The sequence below is a fragment of the Bubalus kerabau genome, chromosome 17 (assembly GCF_029407905.1).
Source record: "Bubalus kerabau isolate K-KA32 ecotype Philippines breed swamp buffalo chromosome 17, PCC_UOA_SB_1v2, whole genome shotgun sequence".
Classification (NCBI taxonomy): domain Eukaryota; kingdom Metazoa; phylum Chordata; class Mammalia; order Artiodactyla; family Bovidae; genus Bubalus; species Bubalus kerabau.
Window position 1 is genome coordinate 19,857,259 of NC_073640.1, and position 22,656 is coordinate 19,879,914.

Consider the following 22,656-nt stretch of genomic DNA (forward strand, 5'->3'; position numbering starts at 1 on the left):
AAAAAAAAAAAATAAAAATAGTTGAAGGCAAAGTAAACAAACAGAAAAAAAAAAAAAAAAAAAAAAAAAGAAATGGTGGTGCTAGACAAAGGGATCAGGAGAAAAAGCCTGTGAAGAATTGCCAGTCTCTTTAGCTTTTGTTTTGTACATTTGGGCCACTTGATTGATGGCTGTAAAATCTCAGTTGAGTAGGATTCTCAGTAAGCTGTCTAATTTGACTCTTGATTGAATTTGTAAGTCCCTTCACAAAATTCCCCAGTAAAGACTAAGCCTTGCCTTTTTAACTGTTAACAGACACATCTTTATAACCTTAGCCATCTACTTCCCAGTCCATAGGAAAACAGAAGCTGTAGTTTGGAAAAAGGGTTAAGTGGTTGGGTGGTATGAGTCAGAAGCAATAGGATTTAATGTCAGTGAAAACATGCCTATCCCCTCATGATAGATGCCCTGGGCCCCTTGCTGACCACAAAACATCGGGTTGGCTAGACCGTAGATCTCTACGACAGTTTTCTCTAGTTCAGTCTGGATCGCAGTTTGACTGAGTTGCATTTCAACATGTATTGGTTCTCTGATTCGTTTGCCATATGTAGGACAGTGAAATCAATGGAATATAGTGGAAGCAGGCAGATAACAATATCCTTAATTTTTGATATCCTTTCTAGGCGACTTCACATTTAAAAATGCGTCAAAATAAAATATTCAAAGTTTATGGCACTGTTTTCTGCCTTCTTTAGTTTTAATTCTCCTAGGTGTCTGCACTCTCGGCCGTTGGCAGGAGTGTGCTGGCTGAGGGAGAGGGGTCCTCCTGCCTGCAGCAGCGGGTCTGCTCTGTGCCAGGGCAGGCGGGGGCGGGAGGAGATGCCGGGGAAGAGCGTCATTCCGACGGGCCTTCCTTGCCGCACATCCCACTCATCTGCTAGGGTGGCTTTTCCCTTAGCCTTTCTTGGGTCCTTTCCTCCGAAGGAATCCTCTTCTGTCGAGCTGCTTTCAGCTCTTTGTTGTGGCTTCCTGGCATTGACTTCTCAAGCCCTCAGCATACTTCACAGTGGTTATTTTAAGCGTGGCTCCTTTGTAACCAAAACAGGAAGCTGTTCCTGCAGGAGAAACAAGTCTCCCTTTGATTCTTTTTCAGCTCTTTTTCCCCAACTACTTGTCATCTCCAAATCTGAAGCATATCCATTCTCTTGTCTAATGTCATTGGTTTCTTTTATTTATGAAAACACTGCTGCTGCTGCTGCTAAGTCGCTTCAGTCGTGTGTCCGACTCTGTGCGACCCCAGAGACGGCAGCCCACCAGGCTCCCCCGTACCCGGGATTCTCCAGGCAAGAACACTGGAGTGGGTTGCCATTTCCTTCTCCAATGCATGAAAGCGAAAAGTGAAAGTGAAGTCGCTCAGTCGTGTCAGACTCTAGCGACCCCATGGACTGCAGCCCACCAGGCTCCTCCGTCCATGGGATTTTCTAGGCAAAAGTACTGGAGTGGGGTGCCATTGCCTTCTCCGTATGAAAACACTATGTATAATAATGTCTTCAGGAAGTAACTTCTGAGCTTTGTGTAACTTTTCGCTAAGTTCTTTTGTCTTTGACTTCTTGGAACAGTCTTCTGTCCAAATGGGATCTGTCCCTTTATCTTTTGGATTTTTACATTGTTCAGTGCTGTGTGACAGATTCCTCCAAAACTTGGTAAGGCAAAAGTTGTACTTAGTGCCCCAGAAGTTAGCAAACATTTGTCATCTCACTGTGTCTGTGGGTCTGGCACACAGGAGCAGTTTAGCTGGGCAGTTCTGGCTTGAGACCTCTTGTGAGGTTCTCATCAAGCTGTAGCCAGCGGAGGTTCAGCTCAAGGCGGATGTGCCTCCAGGCTCGCTAACGTGGCTGTGAGCTGAAAAGGGTTCCAGACCCGAGTCCAGTGCATGTGTGGGTGCTTTCCCGCGCTGACAGTTCGGGGACACCAACTGGGTCCACGAATTCAACTCAGTTCTGACACTACCCACCCGGAGACAGCGTTCTGTTCCACAGACAAAGGGCTCAGCCTCACTAGACTGCCCTTCACTCAGAGACAAGTCACAAGCCCAGGTTATTACCTGGACTTCTGACCAACTGGCTCAAACTGGAGGTTGCCATGGCCTCCTCCTCCGCCTTCATTAATTTGCTGGAACGGCTCACCAAACTCAGGAGACCCCTTTGACCCAGTAGATTACCGGTTTACTATGAAAGGATATTAAAGAGTATGAATCAACTACATAGGCCAGGGCCAGAACAAAGGAGCCTCTGTCCTCACGGAGCCTGGGGTCCAACAGACGGGCACAGGGAAGCTCTCCAAAGATGGACCAAAGAGCTCTGCTTTGGGGTTTTATGGAGGCTTCATTGCTTAGTTGTGATTAACTAGATCATTGGCCAGTGGTGACTTCTCCAACCTCAGGCCCTGCCCCTCTCCCCAGAAATCAGGGAGTGGGAAAGAAAGTTCCAGCCCTCGTACTCCTGGAAGTCACCTCATTCACATAACGAAAGATACCTTTATCACTGTCAATACTTAGGATATTCTAAAGGCCTTGGGGGTTGTGAGCCACAGTGGTGGTCAGATCAAGATGAGAAATACTTCTTAAAATCACAACATCGCGTAACAACCTGGGTTCCTTGCTGACTGATGGCCAGGTGTGCAGCTTCTCGCCACGTTGGCCTCTCGCTAGGCTTAGGACATGGCTGCTGGCGTCCGTTAGTGAGAGAATTGTGCTAGGGAAGAAATGGAGAGCTCGCAACAGAAGCTGCAGGCTTTTGTAATCCTCACTCTGCCACGCTCTGTGGGTCACACCTGCCAATCCTCGTAGAGATGGCACTCCACGGGGTAGGGCCACTGGGGACCGTCTTGAGAGCTGGCTCGCACAGACTTTTTTTTTTAACTTATTTTAAAGAAAGTTATTATACATTTCATTTCTGATAATACAACCCCCCCCCCCCCATTCCTGAAGATTAAAATAGTTTGTTTAGAGTTTTAAAGAAAACCTTTGGTTTGGGTTGTTAATAGAGAGTGGAAATTGCTGTGCGGCAAAAACAGATAAGCACAATTGGGTAGGCCTTGAGGGGAGAAAAGCTTAATGAGACCCACAAGCAAATGAATGATTCTTTAGTAACAACTGAAACAACCTTTATTTAGCCAGCTTTTAATGAGGATGGATTTTATTGATACTGTTCTTGTTTGTTTTGTTTTAGCACATAAAAACTTTGCTAGCTGTTTTTAATGAAGTGAGGGTAATTGAGGCGTTTCTTATTACTTGGTTCCAGTTACATATGAAAATCCTCAAACATTTTAACCTAAATCCCGTATCTTCCTTTCTGGCTAGTGTTAGAACAAAAAAGAGAGAGTAATTTGTGTGCTTGCCTCTGAACCCAAAACCACAGACCAGATGCTTGAGCTGTTTATTTTAGATTGTTACAATAATACTCAGAAGTCCGATTTTCAGTTTCTGAAAAAATGCCTCCATCTGATGTTAAGAGGTCTTTGAACAGAGTGTGAGAGGCCACAGTTTTGGTGTTGCTATGGGGGCTGAATTTAAATTGGTCTACATTTTCCTAATTTTTAAACGGCACAGCTTTGAGAATTTCTGCTCATCCTTACAGAATTTACTGTCTTAAAAGGCTGTAGCAGTTCAATAGTCATTACAGTCTAAGACACTTTATTATCAGAAGGGTTTTTCTAAGCCAGCATTAAGTTTGTACTGTTGAGTATCCATCCATCAAACTAGAGCTGGTTTCTTATTAAAGACCCAGGGTGCACAGATAGGGCCAAGAAGTTTTGGTTCACTTTTGCATTTTTAGTAAAGTCTTTCTTCATCTGTTCATGCTTATCTTTCCTTCGACTGTATTAGTGACTCAGGACAAATAAAGTTTTCTAATAGTCAAAGAAACAGCTAAGGTTAACTGTTAAGGAATATGGATTTAAGAGAGAGTTTCAGTCCCAGGGCACCTGCCTGGCTTGCTGGTGGTTCTGAAGTCTTGGGAGTTTGTAGGGTTCTATTACAGCTAATTGGATTTTGCAAACCAAGATCCAATTAAATTTAGAGATTAAGACTTTCTATGCTAAATCCTTGACATTTGTAGGGATATTAGGCAGTATGTTGTGTCCAGACATCCAAAACCAAGTGGTGTTCTAATGTTGAGATGAAAATGTCATGTTGGAATGTACTCCCGTATCATGAAGATACTCTATATTCTGTTCTGATGCTTATGCTGATTCACTGATTGTTCCCTCTTCAGTACTGGCCTGGTTTAAGAGAGATTTGTTCGACTATGTAGACTGTCAGGAAGCTGGAATAAAGGAAAAACCCTAGTTACATATGATAAGAGACAAATAAATGTTTGCTATTTAAACTGTATTTGGAAACAGGAAAATCAGATATTGACAACGAATTAAAAAGTCATTGTTCCACTTAATGAATCATGTAGAAAGTTGCAGTGGCTTTTGGGTGGCATTGACATATATTATCAAAACCAGCCTTAAGTTACAAGGTAGTAAAATAATACCTACTTTAAAAAAAGCTACAGACGGTCTCCGCTTCTTAACTGCTAATCCAAGTAGTTCCCCAAGACTATTTTTTGAATCTCTGACACAGGAAATGAGATCTATTAATGCCCAAAAAAAAAAAAAAAAAAAAAAAATCCCTGGGAGACAGGATACAAGCTCTCTTGTCTGGTACAAAGTTAGGGTCGTATATTTTGGACCATTGTATAGCACTGATTTATTCAGTGAGTCAACTAACAGTCACTGAACACTTACGATATGCTAGGTTCTAGATTGGATTCTGGGCAGGAAATGAAAGAGAATTTGTAACAGGTAGTCCATTGGGGGAGGTAGATATAAACAAATAATATTTAGATGTGGGATAAATGCTGGTTTTTAAAGTGCTGTAGAGGCATTGAATTGATCATTGAAAGCTTCATTTGATTTATTATAAATATCGTAGCTTTTAAAATTTGGTTTTAGTAAATTGAGACAAAATAGTCATTTATTTACATCTCAAAATTCATTGAAATAGATGGGGGGAAAAGTTTTCCAGATACCTTTTTTGATGTTCTTTATTTTCATGAATAGATGAGAGATGGTTCACAATCATAATGTCCATCTTTATCTCAACAGTTATTATATAGAAATGTTTAGTAGATCCCCCAAATAATGAAGAAAGTATTGGCAGAAAGGGCTTGAAAGAGTTTATTGCTAGCATGAAGGTTTTTCTGGGCATTTGATCCACAGATTTCTCTATTATGACTAGTTCCTTTTTTTAAAAAAAAAAAAAGAAAGAAAAACAGATTGAAAATATGCAGGCACAAATGCCTTGGCAGCCAGGGTCAGTAACTTGAATCTCAGTTGCATTCAGCACACTTCCTCTGGCTGGGAAGATGGTTTTCTGGAAAAGATTAACCTGAAACTGACAGACAAATTATATAGTTGAAGATATTCAGGTTTTTCTGGATTGTTTTTAGGAGTTTTGTTCTCCTTTCTGCCTTCCTAAGAGAAGGCTCTTAGATGCTTTTATCTGTGGTCAGTTCAGCTTTGAGGCACAGACTTCTACTGTCTTGTAAGAAATAACAAAGTCACTTATAATCTCAGCATCACATCTCAATTTTTAAAGTAGACTACTCAGGGTTTTAAATTTTTTTTTTTTTGGTTTTGTAACTACAGCCATACAAATCTTTTCCTTTATAGCTAAATGGGGTCTGGATCCATGTTTACATTCCCATGTATGCTAAGGAGTTGAGATGTAAACAGTATTCCCATTCATTGGTCCATGCATGACCTCTCTGCCAACTTCCTGTTAATACACCTAGTAGCACACATCCTACACTCTGCACACGAATACAGTTGAGCCAGTCTGTAAGTTTCATTTTGCCTCTGCTTCAGGATTCAGGAGCCCAGTGTGATTGGATTCAACTTTCAAGAAAAAAATGTAATCATTCAGTAATAATTTTATTACAGTGTAAATTTTCATTTATTAAAAATCTTTATATTTACTTGACAAAGTCAGCATTAAAAATCTGGTAATTTCTTGGCAAATCAAGTAGTGATGAAGTGTTTTGGTGACTTGTCATTTGTCCACACATGTTACTAAGATTTAAGAATGCAATAGGCAGTCACTGTGCCTAACACCTAAAACTAATACAACATTGTAAATCAACTGTACTCCAATAACATTTTCAAAAAAAGAATGCAGTAGGAAAATTCAGAATAATTCAGCAAACCATAATTGAATACCTGTTTTGTATGAAGCACTTGTGATGAATTGATGTGGTAAGATTAGAGTGCTTGTAATCTGACATTTTGCAGGTAGGGGCTCTAGGGTGAAGTTTCTTACCCTGGATTGTGTTCCTTAAATGTTAGTCGAGTTATGGGTGGTGGTTATGTACTCTTTCAGTTAAAAGGCATTTCAGTGGGAGCTTTGATTAGAAAGGTAATTTGACACTGTATGATGGTAGATCTTGAATGCAACTCTTGGAAGTTAATCTGTTTAATTTGTAATGAAAACCTAGTAAAGATATTTAAGTCTGGAAATAATGTAATTAGAGTCGTGATTTGAAAAATTCATTTACAAAGAGTGAATAAAATGAATAATAGGAAACTAGGAAGAGAAACCAAATTAGAAGGCTCTGTGATAATTCAGGCAAGAAGGCTAACTGTCATTTATAAAGTTCCTGCTGTTTGCTAGACTCCTTCCTAAGCACTTTACGTGTATTTACTCATTTAATCCTCTTAATGATCCTATAAGATAGATATTATTTTTAGGCCCATTTTACAGATGAGAAGACTAAGGCACAGAAGATTAAATAAAGTCCCAAAGTTCACAGCTAGTAAATGTCAGATTTTAATTTAGGCTGAACAGCTCCAAGCCTAACCTTAGAAGCTATACTATGATTTCATTATTCCTATATATCCTGTATCCATTATCCATATAACAACTATTTGCAGTGTACATACCATTTCTCTCTTTTCAGATGAGGAAATGGAGCTTAAAGGGCTTAGGGAAATTAATAGTCTGAAAATGAAATTTAAAAGGCAGTTCCATTTACAGTAATATCTAAAAAACTTAAATACTAAAGAATAAATCTCATCAAGGAGGCAAAAGACTGGTAGGCTAGAAACTACAAAACATTGATGGAAAGAAATTTTTTAAGACCCAAATAAATGGAAGGATATCCTGTGTTCATGAATAGGAAGACTTAACATTGTTGAGATCTATAGATTCAATGCAGTCTTTCTTCCAAAACTTCAGCATCCTTTCTCAGAGAAATGGAAAAGCCAGTCTTCAAATTCATGTGAAATTTCAGTGGGCCCCAGATAGCCAAAACAATCTTTGAAAAAGAAGAACAAAATATAGGACTCACATGTCCTGACTTTGAACTTTCTAAAAAGCTACAGTAATTAGGTGGTATGGTACTGGCATAAAGACAGACATATATAAGCCAGCGGGACAAATAGAACAGAAAGAAAGGCTCACATATGTGGTCAGTTGATTTTTAATAAGGATGCGTAGATCAGTAGGGAAAGCAAAGTGTTTTCAGCAAACTGTTGCTGGGAATACTGAATATTCACATGCAAAAGGATGAATTTGGACCTTTACCTTATAATATATATAAAAGTTGACTAAAAATTGATCAGTAACCTAAACTTAAGAGCTAAAATTATTAAGCATCCAGAATAAAACAATGGGGAAATCTTCATGACATTAGATTTGGCAATGACTTCATGGATATGGAACCAAAAGCACAGGTAACAAAAGTAAATAAGTAAATTGAGCTTCATCAAAATTAAAAACTTTAGTGCATTAAAAGACGTAAGAAAGTAAGAAAAAACCCTATAGAATGGGAGGAAATATTTGCAAATTATGTGACTGACAAGAGATTAACATCCAGAATGCATAAAGAACGCCTACAACTCAACCAACAAAAAACAACCCAGTTCAGAAATAGTCAAAAGACCTAAATAGACACTTTTTCCAAAGAAAATGGGCAAATGGCCCGTAAGCACATGGAAAGATGCCTGCCATTGTTAGCCATTAGATAAATGCAGATGAAACTACAGTGAGCCATTACTTCATATGCAGTGTGATGGCTGTAATGAAATAAAATGGAGAATAAAAAGCCACGCACTGGTGAGGTTGTGGAGAAATCGAAACATTTGTGCAGTGCTAATGGGAATATAAAGTGGTGCAGCTGCTGTGGAAAACAGTCCATCAGTTCTTCAGAAAGTTAAACATAGAACTACCTTGTAACCAGGCAATTCCACTTTTAGGTGTATATCCAAAAGAGGCCAGAGCAGGAATGATAGCAGTGTTCATGGCAGCATTATTCACTACAGCCAAAAGATGAAAACACGCCAAGTGTCCATCAGCAGATGAATAAACAAAATGTGGTGTCTGCATACAATGGAATATTATTCAGCCATGAAAAGGAAATTTTTGATATATATTCTACAACATGACTAGACTTAGAAAATATTATGCTTAAGTAAAACAAACCAGACCCTGAAGGACAAGTATTATAGAAGTCCACTTAATATGCAGTTGCTTGGATAGGCGAATTCATTGAGACAGAAAAGTAGAATAGAGGTTGCCAGTTGGATGTGGGAGTGAAAGAATGGGAAGTTACAATTTAATGGGTTCAGAGTTGATATGCAGATGATAAAGTTTCAGGTATAGATAGTGGTGAAGGTTGCAACAACATTGTGAATGTATTTAATGCCACCAAATTGTACAGTTCAAGTGGCTAAAATGCAACAGTATGTTACATACATATTCTCATAATAAAGAGAGTTACCCCCCAGAAAGGAAGTTTCCCCAAATCATACCAACTTGTAAGAAATGGACCACAAATCCAAGCTGTCTGACTCCAAGGCCTCTTGGAGATAAAGAGGATCAGTTGTGCCTCTCCTGGATGTTTCTGAGGATCTACCCCAAATCAGGAATACCAAAAATGGGAAGTTCATGTTTTTGTATCTAAAGCAATTTGGTGTATCTGTCTGAGGCCCTAAAGTCTTTAAATCTAAACATGTCAGCTTAAGGGTTGACTCCTGTGGGAATTGGTCACTTTTTAGAAAGATTTGTTTTTGTTCAGTATTAAAGGACAATTTTTAATGGCAAAATCATCACTGTTACACAGATATAAAATGAACACGTGTTAAAGATTTAAATGAACTCATTTATTAATGAGAGAATCAGTAAGATCGATCTTAGTAAGATCTGGTTCCATGGAGAATCCAAAACATAAACATCTATATAGGTGATCAGGAATGCTGAAATTAATTTGCAAAACCAGCTTCTTGGGAGAGGGAGAGGACAAAATACTTTTTCATTTCTGTGGATAGGAATCATCTCTGTTACTGTTAGTTTCCTACAGCTTACAGGAAAATAGCTGAAAGGCACCAAGGCACAGCCTGGAAGGACACACTGGACCGCTCGCCCAGTAATGTGTGTTTTGCTCTTTTTTAAGTCTTTCACGGTTTTTTCTGACAACAGGCATAGAAGGGAATGTGTATGTGATGGCAGATGAGTTTATTATTTTCAGTCAGGAAAAAGTAATCTGACCTCTAAATTTGCCACCAGGCTACTTGTCAAGGAACTCCTGAGCTACAGGCAGCTTTCCTCAACCCGACTTCAGCTAGAACAAACTGTGCCCTTAACCGGACATCCAGAATCCCAAGGCTGTCTGTGATTTACTGTGGACGTCAGGAGATTTGCTCAATCTTCCATCACTTTCCTGGAGTATAAAATGAAGGATTGGACCAGACTTTTTACTTTCTGCCTAGTTCTTAAATTTTAATGGATCATGGTTCCATTCTGTACTTGAATTTCCTGACACTTCCTGAATTCTGCTAAGCCTCAGAATGAGATCTGGACGTTCTTGGAGACATCATATTAGTGTGACAGGAACAGGTAGCATTTGTTCCTTTGGAGAATTAACCCTCTGTGTCTGAGTCACCCCTGTTACTTGATTGCTGGTTGCAGTCAACAGTATTGTACACCCCATCCTCTCCTCCATCCCTACCCCAAATGAGTTTAAAAAAAAAAAACCTTTATTCATTAAAATGAATACTTTTTCTTTCATAATCTAGAAAAAGGGGTTCGTTTTATGTCTGTACCACAAAATGTAGCTTTTGAACTCATGAGAGTGGGCTATTGAGTGTAGCATATGCTTCAAGTTAAGCAGAATATGGAGAATAATAAGTGATACCTGCAAGGTTCTGTCTTGAGTAAAGATGATTGTAGATAACCTGGGGCTGTATGTGGTAGGGTGGATTTTTCTTTCTGCCACGTTCTGGGGAGTAAGCGGTTGGTGTTGGTACCTGTTCCTGGCCTCTTGCTACTTTCCCTTGGTTGGATCACTTGCTCAGAGACACCATTTGCTGCAAGATTTGTTCAAAAGGTAAGAAGCTTTTTTTAAACAAACAAGAAAGCTACTGGACTTTGCTGAGGTATTACACCCCTCTGTTCTCCCTCATGTCCTCCTCCTCTCTTAGGACCTTCCATTGTCCCTCCTTCCCACAGTGATTCTTTGGCGCTAGGGCTTGTTTATGTAAATCGTGTTTCTCTGATGGGAAAAGTGGTTGGGAAGTATCACCTGATCGTGTCCTGGTGACAGCTGCTTTGGAAGGCTACACCCACCTGCTACCCCTCGCACCCAGGAGTCCTCAGCTGTAGAATATCCTTTGGTAGCAGCTGTGCTGACGTCGAGGTTCGCCCTTGCCGCACCAAGGTCCACATTTGCTGTGCTGGCAGAGCAAGTGCCTTGCAGGTTCAGCCTCTCGTGCTATCTGCTTGTCTGCCACCTTCATGCCATTCAGCCCCTTGGTTATGCCCTGACCACCCTGGCTATGTCCTGAGTTAGACTCAGGACGGGCTGATAATACTGATGAGAAACATGGGGCAGAGTCTTGAGTCTTGGTATCTTTTTCTATTTTCTTAAATAGAATAGAAAAAATAATTTATGTCATCCCCTACAGTCATGTGTGGTCAAAGCCCTGGCTGTGGGACCCTGGGTGGGGTTGGGGTACAGAAAGCTTTTTGTTTTCTTCCAGTGAAATGGGCTATGGAATAAGACATGTGGGTCTTAGAAGTCTGTGTTAAATACTGCTCTATATAATTCAGTTTTTCATTTATGCATAGTAAAGCTTTTAGCATTATCAAATTCTCCCAGCAACTCTCTAAGGGTTACTATAATAGTTATGGTTTTACTGATTGGAAAACCAGATATGGAGAGGTAAAGTAGCTTTTTTCAAGGCCAACTAGGAAGCCAGAGCCAAGATTGGAGACTTTTATTTATTGACTATCTCATCATGTAATCTTAACCTCATAACTCAGGGAACAGCTTGTATTAACATTTTGGATTATATAACTTCATTCTTATATACTTTTATATTAGTAAGATTCATGGCATGAGAAGGCTTTTCTTGCATCACTTAAAAACACTTAGGGAAAAAATTATTAAAAAAGAACACTTAGAAAGCAGTTTTAGTGACTGTATAGTATTTTATTAGATCCATGGGTGTACCACAGTTTACTTAATCATGCTCCTAATGTTACATCTTTATATTGGATCTAATTTTTTGCTGTTAAAAATAGTGCTACAGTGAGTAGATTTGTTACCTAAACATTTGTTTAAAGTTAAAGATAGGTTCCTGAGAAATAGAATCACTGAGTGTGAGATTATGAATATTTAGGAACTTTCAATATATTGACAAATGGCTTTCCAGGAAGATTGAATCAACTTATATTTCCATAAGCAGTAGTATTTGAGAAAATCTCTCCATTCTCTTTAATGTTGAAGAAATGTTTGTCATTTTTTAAACTTTATTGGTTACTTTAATTTAGTAACCAGAAAATGTAACTTGGCTTTTATAATTTAAACTTCTTGGGCTTCTCTGGTGGCCCAATGGCTAAGACCCCAGTGCCGGGACCTGGGTTCAATCCCTGGTCAGGGAACTAGATCCTCACTGCAACTAAGACCCAGTGAAGCCAAATAAATAAATAAAAATAAATATTATTTTTTTAAAAAGCTTCTTGGTGAAATAATCATTTTTTCATGTGACTGTTACCCATTTGTTAAGAACCACTGTTTTACCCCAAGATAAGGGCATAGAAGAAGGTTAACTGTGCAGTTCCAGCAGGAAGGATTTGCGGGACAGGGCCCTTGTTCTCTTGTTGTTGTTTGCTGTGCCTTAGAAAGTCCATCTGGCATGAATGTTGTGATCTGGGGCAAGGCCAATTATGAGTCCCAGGGACTCTGCCACTGTCTTCTCTTGGTGCTGATCCCTTCTGACAAGGGAGAACGGGGCATTTGAGTTGAGTACTGAAAGCTTATTCGAGGACTCAGGGTTCAGCTCTAACCTGGGCCTGATTCCTGAAATGGCATGTTGGTGAGATGACGTTTAATGAGGAATCAAAGTGTACACTCTGTGTACACTTCCTTACTTTCATTTCCTTACTCGCTTTGTGTTACACAAGGTACAGTAGGGGCTTCCCTCGTGGCTCAGTGGTAAAGAATCCACCTGCCAATGCAGGAGACACGGGTTCAGTCCCTGGGTTGGGAAGATTCCTGAGGAGGAATCTGAAGAAGGAGGAATCTGAAGGAGGAGGAAATGGCAACCCACTCCAACACTCTTGCCTGGAAAATCCCATGGACAGAGAGGAGCCTGGTGGGCAATAGTCCATGGGGTCACAAAAGAGTCAGACACGACCCGGCAACTGCACAACATCAAAGGTGCGACAGATGGCTCTTGAAATCCAGTGCCAGCCTGTGTTTCCTGATTGGCTGGCACCATTTCCTTGACATGAAGCTTTAGTTCTCTAGGCTTGTGTTCCATGATGGAACATCTCAAAGCACAGATTAGTTTTAAGGTTATTGCTTTTTCATCACCCAGCTGCTGTGCCTAGAGCCTGGAGTGAATGGCCATCCTTTGCATTGTAAGGTCTAGTCGCATTAGAAGTAGCTCTTCCCACCCCCACCCCCTCTGTGCTCAAAGCACTGAATTCACTACTCCACTTGGAAAGCGATGGGATGTCCCAAAGCATTGATTACATAAATGTGGATTGGCTTTCACCCATCCAGTTTTCCTTCCTCCTGTGATAGTGAGTTCCAGACTGGCAACTGTAATCAGATCTCAGGAAAGCCCGACACAAAACACAACAGGCTAAAGAAACTTGCAGCCTCTTCTAGGCATCAGCTAGAGTTTCAGAGCCCTTCATTTTTAGTGTACAGTAACCCTAGACAGTAGTGCTTTTTTTTCTGTGCATTAATTTTAATTAAGCAATGACACCTGCTTTCTGTTCCGCTCTGAGATCTGTGTGTAGCTAAACTGTAGATTTAAGTGCCTTCCCACCCTCGATCATTGATGTTGCTGCAGACAGAGCAGCAGGCAGAAAATCTCCCACGTGCCACCGAGTAACCCAGGAATCGATTTTGTGAAACAGATAAGTAAGCACTGTAAGAAGTTGGAAAGATCAGGGAAGACTTCTCAGAATCTGATTGAGCCAAAGATCAAGTGACGTTGAAGAAGTAGGCCTGTGAGATTATCTGTAAGTTAACACCCACACTTGGGGTACCGTGTGTGCATTGCACTTTGTAGTCTACAGAGTTTTCTCTTTAATTCTTTGTATAAAGTCAAGTAGCCAGCAGGTAGGAAAAAGTCTGAGCTGTTGTCCGTTTTCACTCCCAATTCAGTCTTGAAGAGGAGCCCTGTAGGGTCCAGCAGGAGAGTAAGCCAACAGAGGCCTTCACCCTGACTTTACAACAAGGCCGCAAGACACGGAGATCTTTTGGGGACACTCTGGGATGTGTCCAGTTATCATTGGAGTCTAAAATTAAGGTCTAATATTATTAAACATATTCAGTAATCACTTTTGAAAAGAAAAGAGTTAGTAGAAAATAATACTTTTAAATTCATGATGTATCAGAAGGATCATAGCAAAGCTAGAATAAATACATATGAATATACAATGTTTAGGTGACTTTATAATTATCATGTATGTTAATATATACAGTAATCATCTCCAGAAGGAAGGGTGTATGTAAAGAAAGTAATAAAAGAAAAATGTTTTTTAAAACACTTTGTGAGACAGAACAAGAGCTAGAAAAATTATGACAGAACTAAAGGAAAAGAAAAGCAGGGAATGAAGCTGAATAGAGCCAGATATTTCGTACATTTTTAAACCTCTTCTCATTTTTGGTTTCTGGCTATAGACGTAAGTAACATTTTTCTTTACTCAGATTGAAATTACAAAGACCAGTAGAGAAGGTCTGCTAGGGCAGCTGGCTCCTGTTCCCTGGATGTCTAATCCCAACCACAATGAGTCAGTCCTTTGACAAGATGTCAGCAACCAGGGCTCTTAGGCAGGTAAAGGAAATGGTCCATTATTACAGGGGTTTCAAGCCAGGCTTCATGTTCTCTTACCAGGCACTGACAATTATATTTGTTTTTATTGGAAAATAGTAACCTTGGAGTTGAGCTGTATGTTTACGCAAGAGGCATTGCTTCTATGGGTTCTGTCATTTCCAAGTTCTCATTGCCCGATAGAAATGGGACAGCTGATGGAACTCCTCTGAAGAAGGGCTTGAACAGTTTAAATTGTGTTGATTTCACAGAGAATTGTACACGTTGATCTATGCATCTGACCCTTGAGTGTCTGGCCTCTAAGGGCCTCCAACCAGGCATTGCTCTTAGCTTAATATAATGGTTGAAAAGAAGACAGGCAAGGTTGCTGCTTGGGGGAGATGAGGACAAGCAAGTAAGAGTAACTGAACAGAGCGATGCACTGTGTCATCCTCAGGGGCTCTTGAGAGACTGATTCTTCTGTTGTGTTCTACAGATACACAAGGTGAATTTTTGTGCCTTAATACATGTATAAAGGTGACTGAACTACTAGGAATCCACTGAGCTTCTGTTTGATGTTTGCTGATAATGAATTCTCATCCTGTACATCTCTGAGTGTTCTTTTGTATCTCTGAGTAAACTTTTCTCCCTTAGGTTGCAAAGAACACCTCTTAGAAGATGGAAAATCCGACCCTGTCAGTGACACTACCGACTTGGCTCTCCCACCTGAAATGCCAATTTTGATTGACTTCCATGCTCTGAAAGACATCCTTGGGCCCCCTATGTATGAAATGGAGGTGAGCATTCTCGTTTCTTCGTTGATACCCACCTGTTAACTCTGTTGGTTGCCTGATAGATTGGGGGAGAAATAGGTTTGGCTATTTGGTGAGGCTGAATTTCGTCTTCAGATTGGAAAATTGTTTTCTCTCTAGTATTAAATGTTGGTACTTAATGCGATAATAGGGCTGCCCAGGTGGCAGATCTCCTGGAGGAGGGCATGGCAACCCACTACAGTATTCTTGCCTGGAGAATCCCATGGACAGAGGAGCCTGGCGGGCTACAGTCCTTGGGGTTGCAAAGAGTCAGACACGACTGAAGCGACTTAGCAAAACACAACGTGATAATACATACGGCTTTTGCAGAGCCCCAGAGACCCTGCCTGGGTGCTCTTTTAGAAACCCAGTCTGATCTTATTCTTTTCATTCAATTCCATTTTAAGAACATTGTCTCTGACTCCTCCTTAGAAATTCTGTATTCCTGTTTATGTGCTTTAATTAAGGATTCTTCCTCTGTGCTATCAAAGGCTTGGCAGAAGGCGGTAGGGAAACAGCCTAGTACATAATACCTAAGGACATGAGCCTGGCTTTAGCTTCAGGCTGCTCTAGTGCAGACCAGATGACATCTTTCAGGATCTGTTCTTCCATCGTTATTACTAGTTCCTTTCAGGTTAAATCCACATGCAAGTCCAGCTCTGTGTTGTTTTCGCTCCCCTAACCATCCCTCATAGCGGGACACCAAGCCATAAAGGCCTGGGAGCAGGACTGAGTCAAGGCAGCTGGGTGGAAATAGGTGTTTGAGGCTGTGATTACTGAGGTAGGGTGATGTATTTCATAGGATGCTTATATAAACGTTCATGAAGCAGTTACTAGAAAAATATGTATGTACTACTGAACTTACTAGCATCTTTCTTCAGAAGCTTTCCCATCACCTTTTCTGTATAAAGGGAAAAAAAATTTCAGACGATATATCTGGTAAGTTAAGCAGAAGACAGTCTCCCATCCAGCATTTGAAATCACTACCAGTAAATATGAATTTCCTCAAATCTTAAAACTGAGGAGAAATAGTTCCCAAAGCCATCTTGTTTATCTGTTTAAACTCTGCGGTGATCATTTAGCTAATGAGCCTCTACAAAGCGATCAGCTACAAGAACAGAGCACATTTACTCCTGACAGTAAATGCGGTCCTGAACAGTAGAATCAGAAACATTATTTTGGTTATTTGAATTCTTAAGATACTGTGGATTTAAATTTTGAAGTGTTGAAAGAAGTGGAGCAAAGCTTATCTTAGTTGAGAAAGCTGTTTCCTGTTCCGAGTAAACCCAGTGATTTTGTGAGTGAGGATGGAGACAGGTTCTGCTCCCGCATGTCCAGCGGGCTTCTTGCTCTTGGCTTTCAGAACAGTCTGTGTCAGTTGTTCTTTGGGAATTTACACCAGAGCAGTTAATAAAAACAAAGGATGGCTCCTTGTTTCTGTTGCATAGACCCTTCTCTCCCAGCCACATCTGCTCCTGTTAGGTTTGGAAACATTGCTGACATTCTTGGAGCTTTAGTGGAGAAAGAGCCAAAGGACAGAAAAGAGAAATTTTATAAACACTGCTTAACAGCTCTGTTTGATATCATTACAAAAATGATTTTATTTTTCTTGTAGCATCTGAGCTATTTCATATGAACACTTTTACCAGCACGAATCCTGTAGCCATTTTCCCATCTATAAATAGCATCTTTGAATAGAAGGTCCGGTGTCTGGGAGTTTGAAACATTTTGTTCATCTTTTCCATAGCTGAGAGAATTTGCGCTGGTGCAGGGGGTTTCTTTCTCTACCTCTAGTGGTCTGATGACCATCACCCTCTGCCTCAACTTTTGCATCTATGAAATAAAGATTTATGGAACATTTCTTTATTATCCACAAGGGCTTTCTTTGTGCTCGGGGTCGTCCATTTTACACACAGGAAAAACCTGTGTGTGATAAATGAATCATGCAAAGTCACAGAAGGTGCAGTTAGTGAAGCCAGTCAGCCAACTCAAATCCAGCATTCTTTCCCCTTGCCTAGAACACCCTGCAGCCAAGTTGACTCCTGCCCTTTCCTCTCTGCTGCAAAAGAATTGCTTGAAGTACAGCAATGTAACATAAAGGCATACCTGCTCTACCTCCGAGTTTCACTTCTATTCTTACCAACTGTGGTGCTCTGTTTTGGACTGGGAGGTATAAATTATAGAGTTGTTAGAAAATGGAGGCGTTTTAAAGTCCTGGGAAAAGGATACGGCGTGAAGAGCAGGGAGCCTGGGAAGAGGCCCTGAACAGTTAGGGTCACATAGGAGAAAAGGAGCCTTCACAGCAGAGAGAAACAGAAGGAGCAGGCCATCAGGTAAGAGCAGGATGAGGATACGGTGCCGCCATGAAAACTGAAGAGGAAACTGTCTCAGGAAGCAGGAGCATGCGGCTGTGTCTGCTGTCTGTGTCCTGGATCTGACAGCGTGGAGGGTGTTGGCAACCTTGACAGAGCAGGTTCACAGGGAGGGATGAGTGTGTGAAGAGGGTCTGGACCATGCAGAGCAGAAGGAGGTTGCTGGGAACTCCTTCTGCAATTTGACTCTGATGGACCGCACACAAGTGAGGTGGCTGGAAGGGACAATGGAGGTCAGAGGGAGGGGGTTACACATGGCAGCCTGTTTGCTAATCAGAAGAATCCCATAGAGTTGGACTGAGTTTGCTGGAGAGAGAGGTGGTACCCCGGGAGCAGAGTCTCTGGCAAAGTGCTATGGGAGGCGGTATCTGTGATGAGGATCCCTTGTGTGACGGATGATGGAGAAAGGGCCAAGGAAGAGATGATAACACTGGAACAGAGGCGTCTCGGTGCCCAAAGAGAGTGGTGAAGCTGGGACAAAGCTGGTGTATAACATGAGGATAGAGTTGGTGGTCTTGAATACAAGTGAGCTGGAAGGATAAGAAAGTGAGTGGTCAGGGAAGGGAGTGATGGAATTCAGATTTCAGAGGCTGTATGGCTTTTCTTGGCAGTCAGAACCAGGAAAAGGGTGGCTGGGTTAGGTTGAGGAGTATGTTTGGGGGTCAAGGGGGTGTTTAGAGACAAAGAAACCAGGTTGCATGAGTCTCAGGTATTTGCTGAAGATGCCTAGGATGATGGCGGGACTCAGGGTGGCCAGGAGGGAGAAGAGTGGTTTTGAATATAGAAGGAAGTGGGCAGAGTATGAAGATGGGAAATCCAGCCACCATAAACGGGTCTTGGCAGGAGGAGGAAGAGGCCTGTCACTCACAGGATGAACCCCTGCCCCGGGACTGTGCTGGCGCATCTGATGCAAGGGAGTAATTGTGTTTAAGTTTCAGAGGTTGGTGAGTTAACGTATATAAAGTACCCACCATCGTACCTGTGTGGGTGCATTTGTGCTGTCATGTTCGACTCTGACTGCATGGACTATAGCCCATCAGGCTCCTCTGTCCGTGGGATTTCCCAGGCAAAGAATACTGGAATGGGCTGCCATTTCCTTCTCCAGAGGATCTTCCCAAGCCAGGGATTGAACCCGAGTCTCCTGCATCTCCTGCATTGGCAGGCAGACTCTTTACCACTGTGCCGTCTGGGAAGCCCCCATAGTGCCTAGTACATGCTAAAAAAATGAACAAATACTAGTTTGTGCAACCACCATGTACCCTAAAAACACATAGACCCATGTCTAGTCACAAAAGTAAAAGTCCCTGTGACTTTTATTATAAGCCTCATTATTATTTGCTTTAATAACATAACCAGCCCTTACTGTACTTTCAGTTCAGTTCAGTTGCTCACTTGTGTCCGACTCTTTGTGACCCCAGGGACTGCAGCACACCAGACCTCCCTGTGCATCACCAGCTCCCGGAGTTTACTCAAACTCATGTCCATCGAGTCGGTGATGCCATCCAACCATCTCATCCTCTGTCGTCCCCTTCTCTTCCTGCCTTCAATCTTTCCCAGCATCAGGGTCCTTTCCAATGACTCAGTTCTGTGCATCAGGTGGCCAAAGTTTTGGAGTTTCAGCTTCAGCATCAGTCCTTCCAATGAATATTCAGGACTGATTTCCTTTAGGATCGCCTGGTTTGATCTCCCTGCAGTCCAAGGGATTCTCAAGAGTCTTGTCCAACACCACGGTTCAAAAGCATCAATTCTTCGGCGCTCAGCTTTCTTTATAGTCACTCTCACGTCCATACATGACTACTGGAAAAACCATAGCTTTGACTAGACAGACCTTTGTTGGCAAAGTAATGTCTCTGCTTTTTAATATGCTGTCTAGGTTGGTCATAACTTTTCTTCCAAGGAGCAAGAGTCTTTTAATTTCATGGCTACTGTGCTTTACTTTTATTGAAGATGAGTCTGCAAAAATATGTTAGTACCAAAAAACGTCACTGACCTAGCAAACTAACAGGGAGGAGGAATGACAGGAAGGCACACTTCTGCTTGTGTTACATTCCTTTAGAATTCTCTCAGCAGGTTGAAGAAGGAGTTCCTGAACAAATGAGAAACTTCGTCTAGATTTCAAATTTAGGAACAGTATCATTAGTCACTTTTTCATATATAATAACAAGATCAGTTAAATCCACTTTAAAAAAAATAAAAGACCTCCCTGTGTTTTGAGCTTTCAAAAATGGGAGAGAGTTACAATTTTGTAAAGTTTAAAAATAAAATAAAATAAAAACAAGGCTACAAAAAAAAAAAAAAGGGAGAGAGTGAAGCAGGTACAGGCACCCTGGGCTTCCTTCTCCCTGACTGCTTCTCAGATCACCTCCTCAGGGCAGGCCTGGATCCAGATATGGAGGATTTAGGAGGGGCCCAGCTGTTGAATCTTACTGAGCTAGTCAGTTATGAGATTGTTATCAATAATGGTAAACTTGGTTATGATTACTTTTATTGATTGTGTAAACCTCTTTGGGGTGAGATGAGAATCTTACTTTCATTATCATCCCAGTGAAGCCAAGAGAAGCCTCCACATGATTAGATACACACACACATATACATCATATATGTATATATCTCCATATTGATATACATACATTATTTAAATATTATACAATCCTGCAGTTCATACTCCCCTCCCCCCCAAAAAAACCAACATATGAAGAGTTCTATATACCTCTGGGGATCGCTGTCTTAATCCCACAGATTGCAAATATGGTGACTCAGTCAGAAGAACACATCAATTCTAGGGTTTCCAGGATGCATTTGATTTTCAGCCTCAGAAAACCAGTCATCCAAGCTACGGGTCTGTTTGCTCCAGTCTGCTAATCCTGACAATCTGTCATCTGAGTATTTGTGACTCCATTCATAATGAGTATGAAAGCGTCCGTGGTGTATGAAAAGTCCTTATCCAGATGTCACTACCCTTAGAAAAAAACAGTAATACAGAGAAGAGACTAGACATGGAGATTTTAAAAAGCATCCTGAATAGAATGTAGGTGAATTCCAGGAGATTCATCCACGTGCCTCCCTTGCAGACAGACACAGTCAGCTGCTAGGAATAACCAGGGTGTGTAAACACTGAGGAAATGCCCAGAGTCATGGTTGTAAACTCCTCCTCCACCCCTCTGATCCAGGCCTGCCGTGCCCCACACCCCCGTTAACACTGCACCGGTGCTGCGCTCGCCTGGCCCACCACCGGTCAATTGTGCCGAGGAAAGGCCTTCCTTACTGGAAGCACCTGAAAGCGGCTGGCTCTCAGCAGCGCTGGTGTCGGGCCAGACGGGGCTGTGTCACACTGCTTCCAGACGCTGACCCCAGGGCCCCTGCAAGCGAAGCGCTGCCGAAACACATGTACAGCTAGAAACATCAGATATTCCTCCAAAGACTTTACAGAAGTTGGCAGATGGAGAGCCGCTGTGGTGACAGGCCTGGCAGGAGCATAAAGTATGCCATATGAGCTATAAGAGAAACCGTCGTGTGGTGTGACCATCACCACGGGGCAAATCTGTACACATACCAGCGCCGTCTGACAGCACAGGCTTTGCGTTTAGTGAGGCGCCGTGCTTGTCTTCGGAGAGAAGGCCCACGATATTATCCTGTCTTGAGTCCTTGGCACATGCTGGCCTATCCGCTGTGAAAAGGCATCCTGGCCTTTTTCTGCCCATCAGACACCTGTCCCAGCTCCCCAGACATGGGCCCTCGCCTCTGCAGAGCTCTGTGTAGACAAGCGCTAGCTAGATCCTCTTGTTGCAGTCCCCGTGCTGGGGGATTAGCGGCCCCTTATTCTTTGTGGTTAGGCAGGTAGTCTGTCGCGGCCCTGAGGTTTTGGTTTGCTATCCCTGTGATCTGTGATGGAGCCTGGAGCCAGATTCTAGTAAAGCCCCAATGGATGAAGGAAAAACTTCATCCCTCCAATAGCCACGATAGTAACTAACCAGGTGTTAAAACTGCATGTGTTGGTCTACGCTTGGAAGGGTCACAACGAGTTGCTAGTATTTACTATTTCAGTCAAATATCAATAAATATCACTAGCAGCCTGGTGGGCTGCCATCTATGGGGTCGCACAGAGTTGGACACAACTGAAGAGACGCAGCAGCAGATGCTCAAATGCTCCTTAAACACTGCTATTACTGAAGTGTTAGGAATGCAACTATACTTTATAAGACATATCCTATCATTAACTTTATTAAATATTTTAAACATTTCCTCAGTTTGCATATTTCAATGATTGATAGAATTGTTACAGAAGAAACTGACCATTTCTTTGAACAAGCTTTAGTTAACAGATAAAGGAAACTGAAGCACCAGTTTGAAGGGAAAGTGAATGACAAATGAACTTGAGATACTCATGTTCCAGTTTGACATTTAAAGGGAAAAATGTTCTAAGCATCAAGCTGAGGCCTGTCTTACCTAATAGAATTGATGATTCCACAAACCAGTAATGGCATTAGAAACTGGTAGCAAAGCACCAATAGATACAGTTTTGAAATTATTGTCTTGAATCTCATTAGGGAATTCTATAAAATACAAATTGTTCTATACACAGTTTAAGATGGCTGGGAAACTGCATTCAGGAGCAAGAAAGAGCATATCTCTTATCTTTTAAATTCATATTTACTTGTACTCACTATTTCTGAGGGAAAAATACATAGAAAATGGATGCTTGGTAGTTAGAGAATTGTTTATTTTAGAACAAATGACTTTGAAGAGTATGACTCCCAAGTTCTTGAGTTACAGATTCTTGTTGGGTTTTTGTGTGTTTTTTTTTTCAATACTATATATATATATGGTTTGGGCTTCATGGGGTCTTAATTGCTATACTCTTCATTGTGGTGGGTGGGCTTCTCTCTAGTTGAGGCGCGAGGGCCCAGTGGCACTGCGGCATATGGGGTCTTAGTTCCCCAACCAGGGACTGAACCTGTGTCCCCTGCACTGGAGGGCTGATTCCTAACCACTGGACCACCAGGGAAGCCCCTGGATTCCTGACTGTCTTAGATGAGTGTTATTAGCCTGATGGCGAGATTCTCGGTTTGATAGCAACTCCTGCCTCAGTTCCCCACCCCTGTATGTGGTTGAGTTACACA

At 41.6% G+C, this 22,656-nt stretch overlaps 1 protein-coding gene across 1 annotated transcript in view; it reads left to right on the plus strand.

The window, feature by feature from the left end:
* LONP2 (lon peptidase 2, peroxisomal) overlaps positions 1-22,656 on the plus strand; it is an 88,038-nt gene that overhangs the window by 59,470 nt on the left and 5,912 nt on the right. Inside the window, exon 12 of the mRNA XM_055553129.1 lies at positions 15,007-15,149. Coding sequence (XP_055409104.1) covers positions 15,007-15,149 — 143 coding nt within the window. The remainder of the gene's footprint in view (positions 1-15,006; positions 15,150-22,656) is intronic.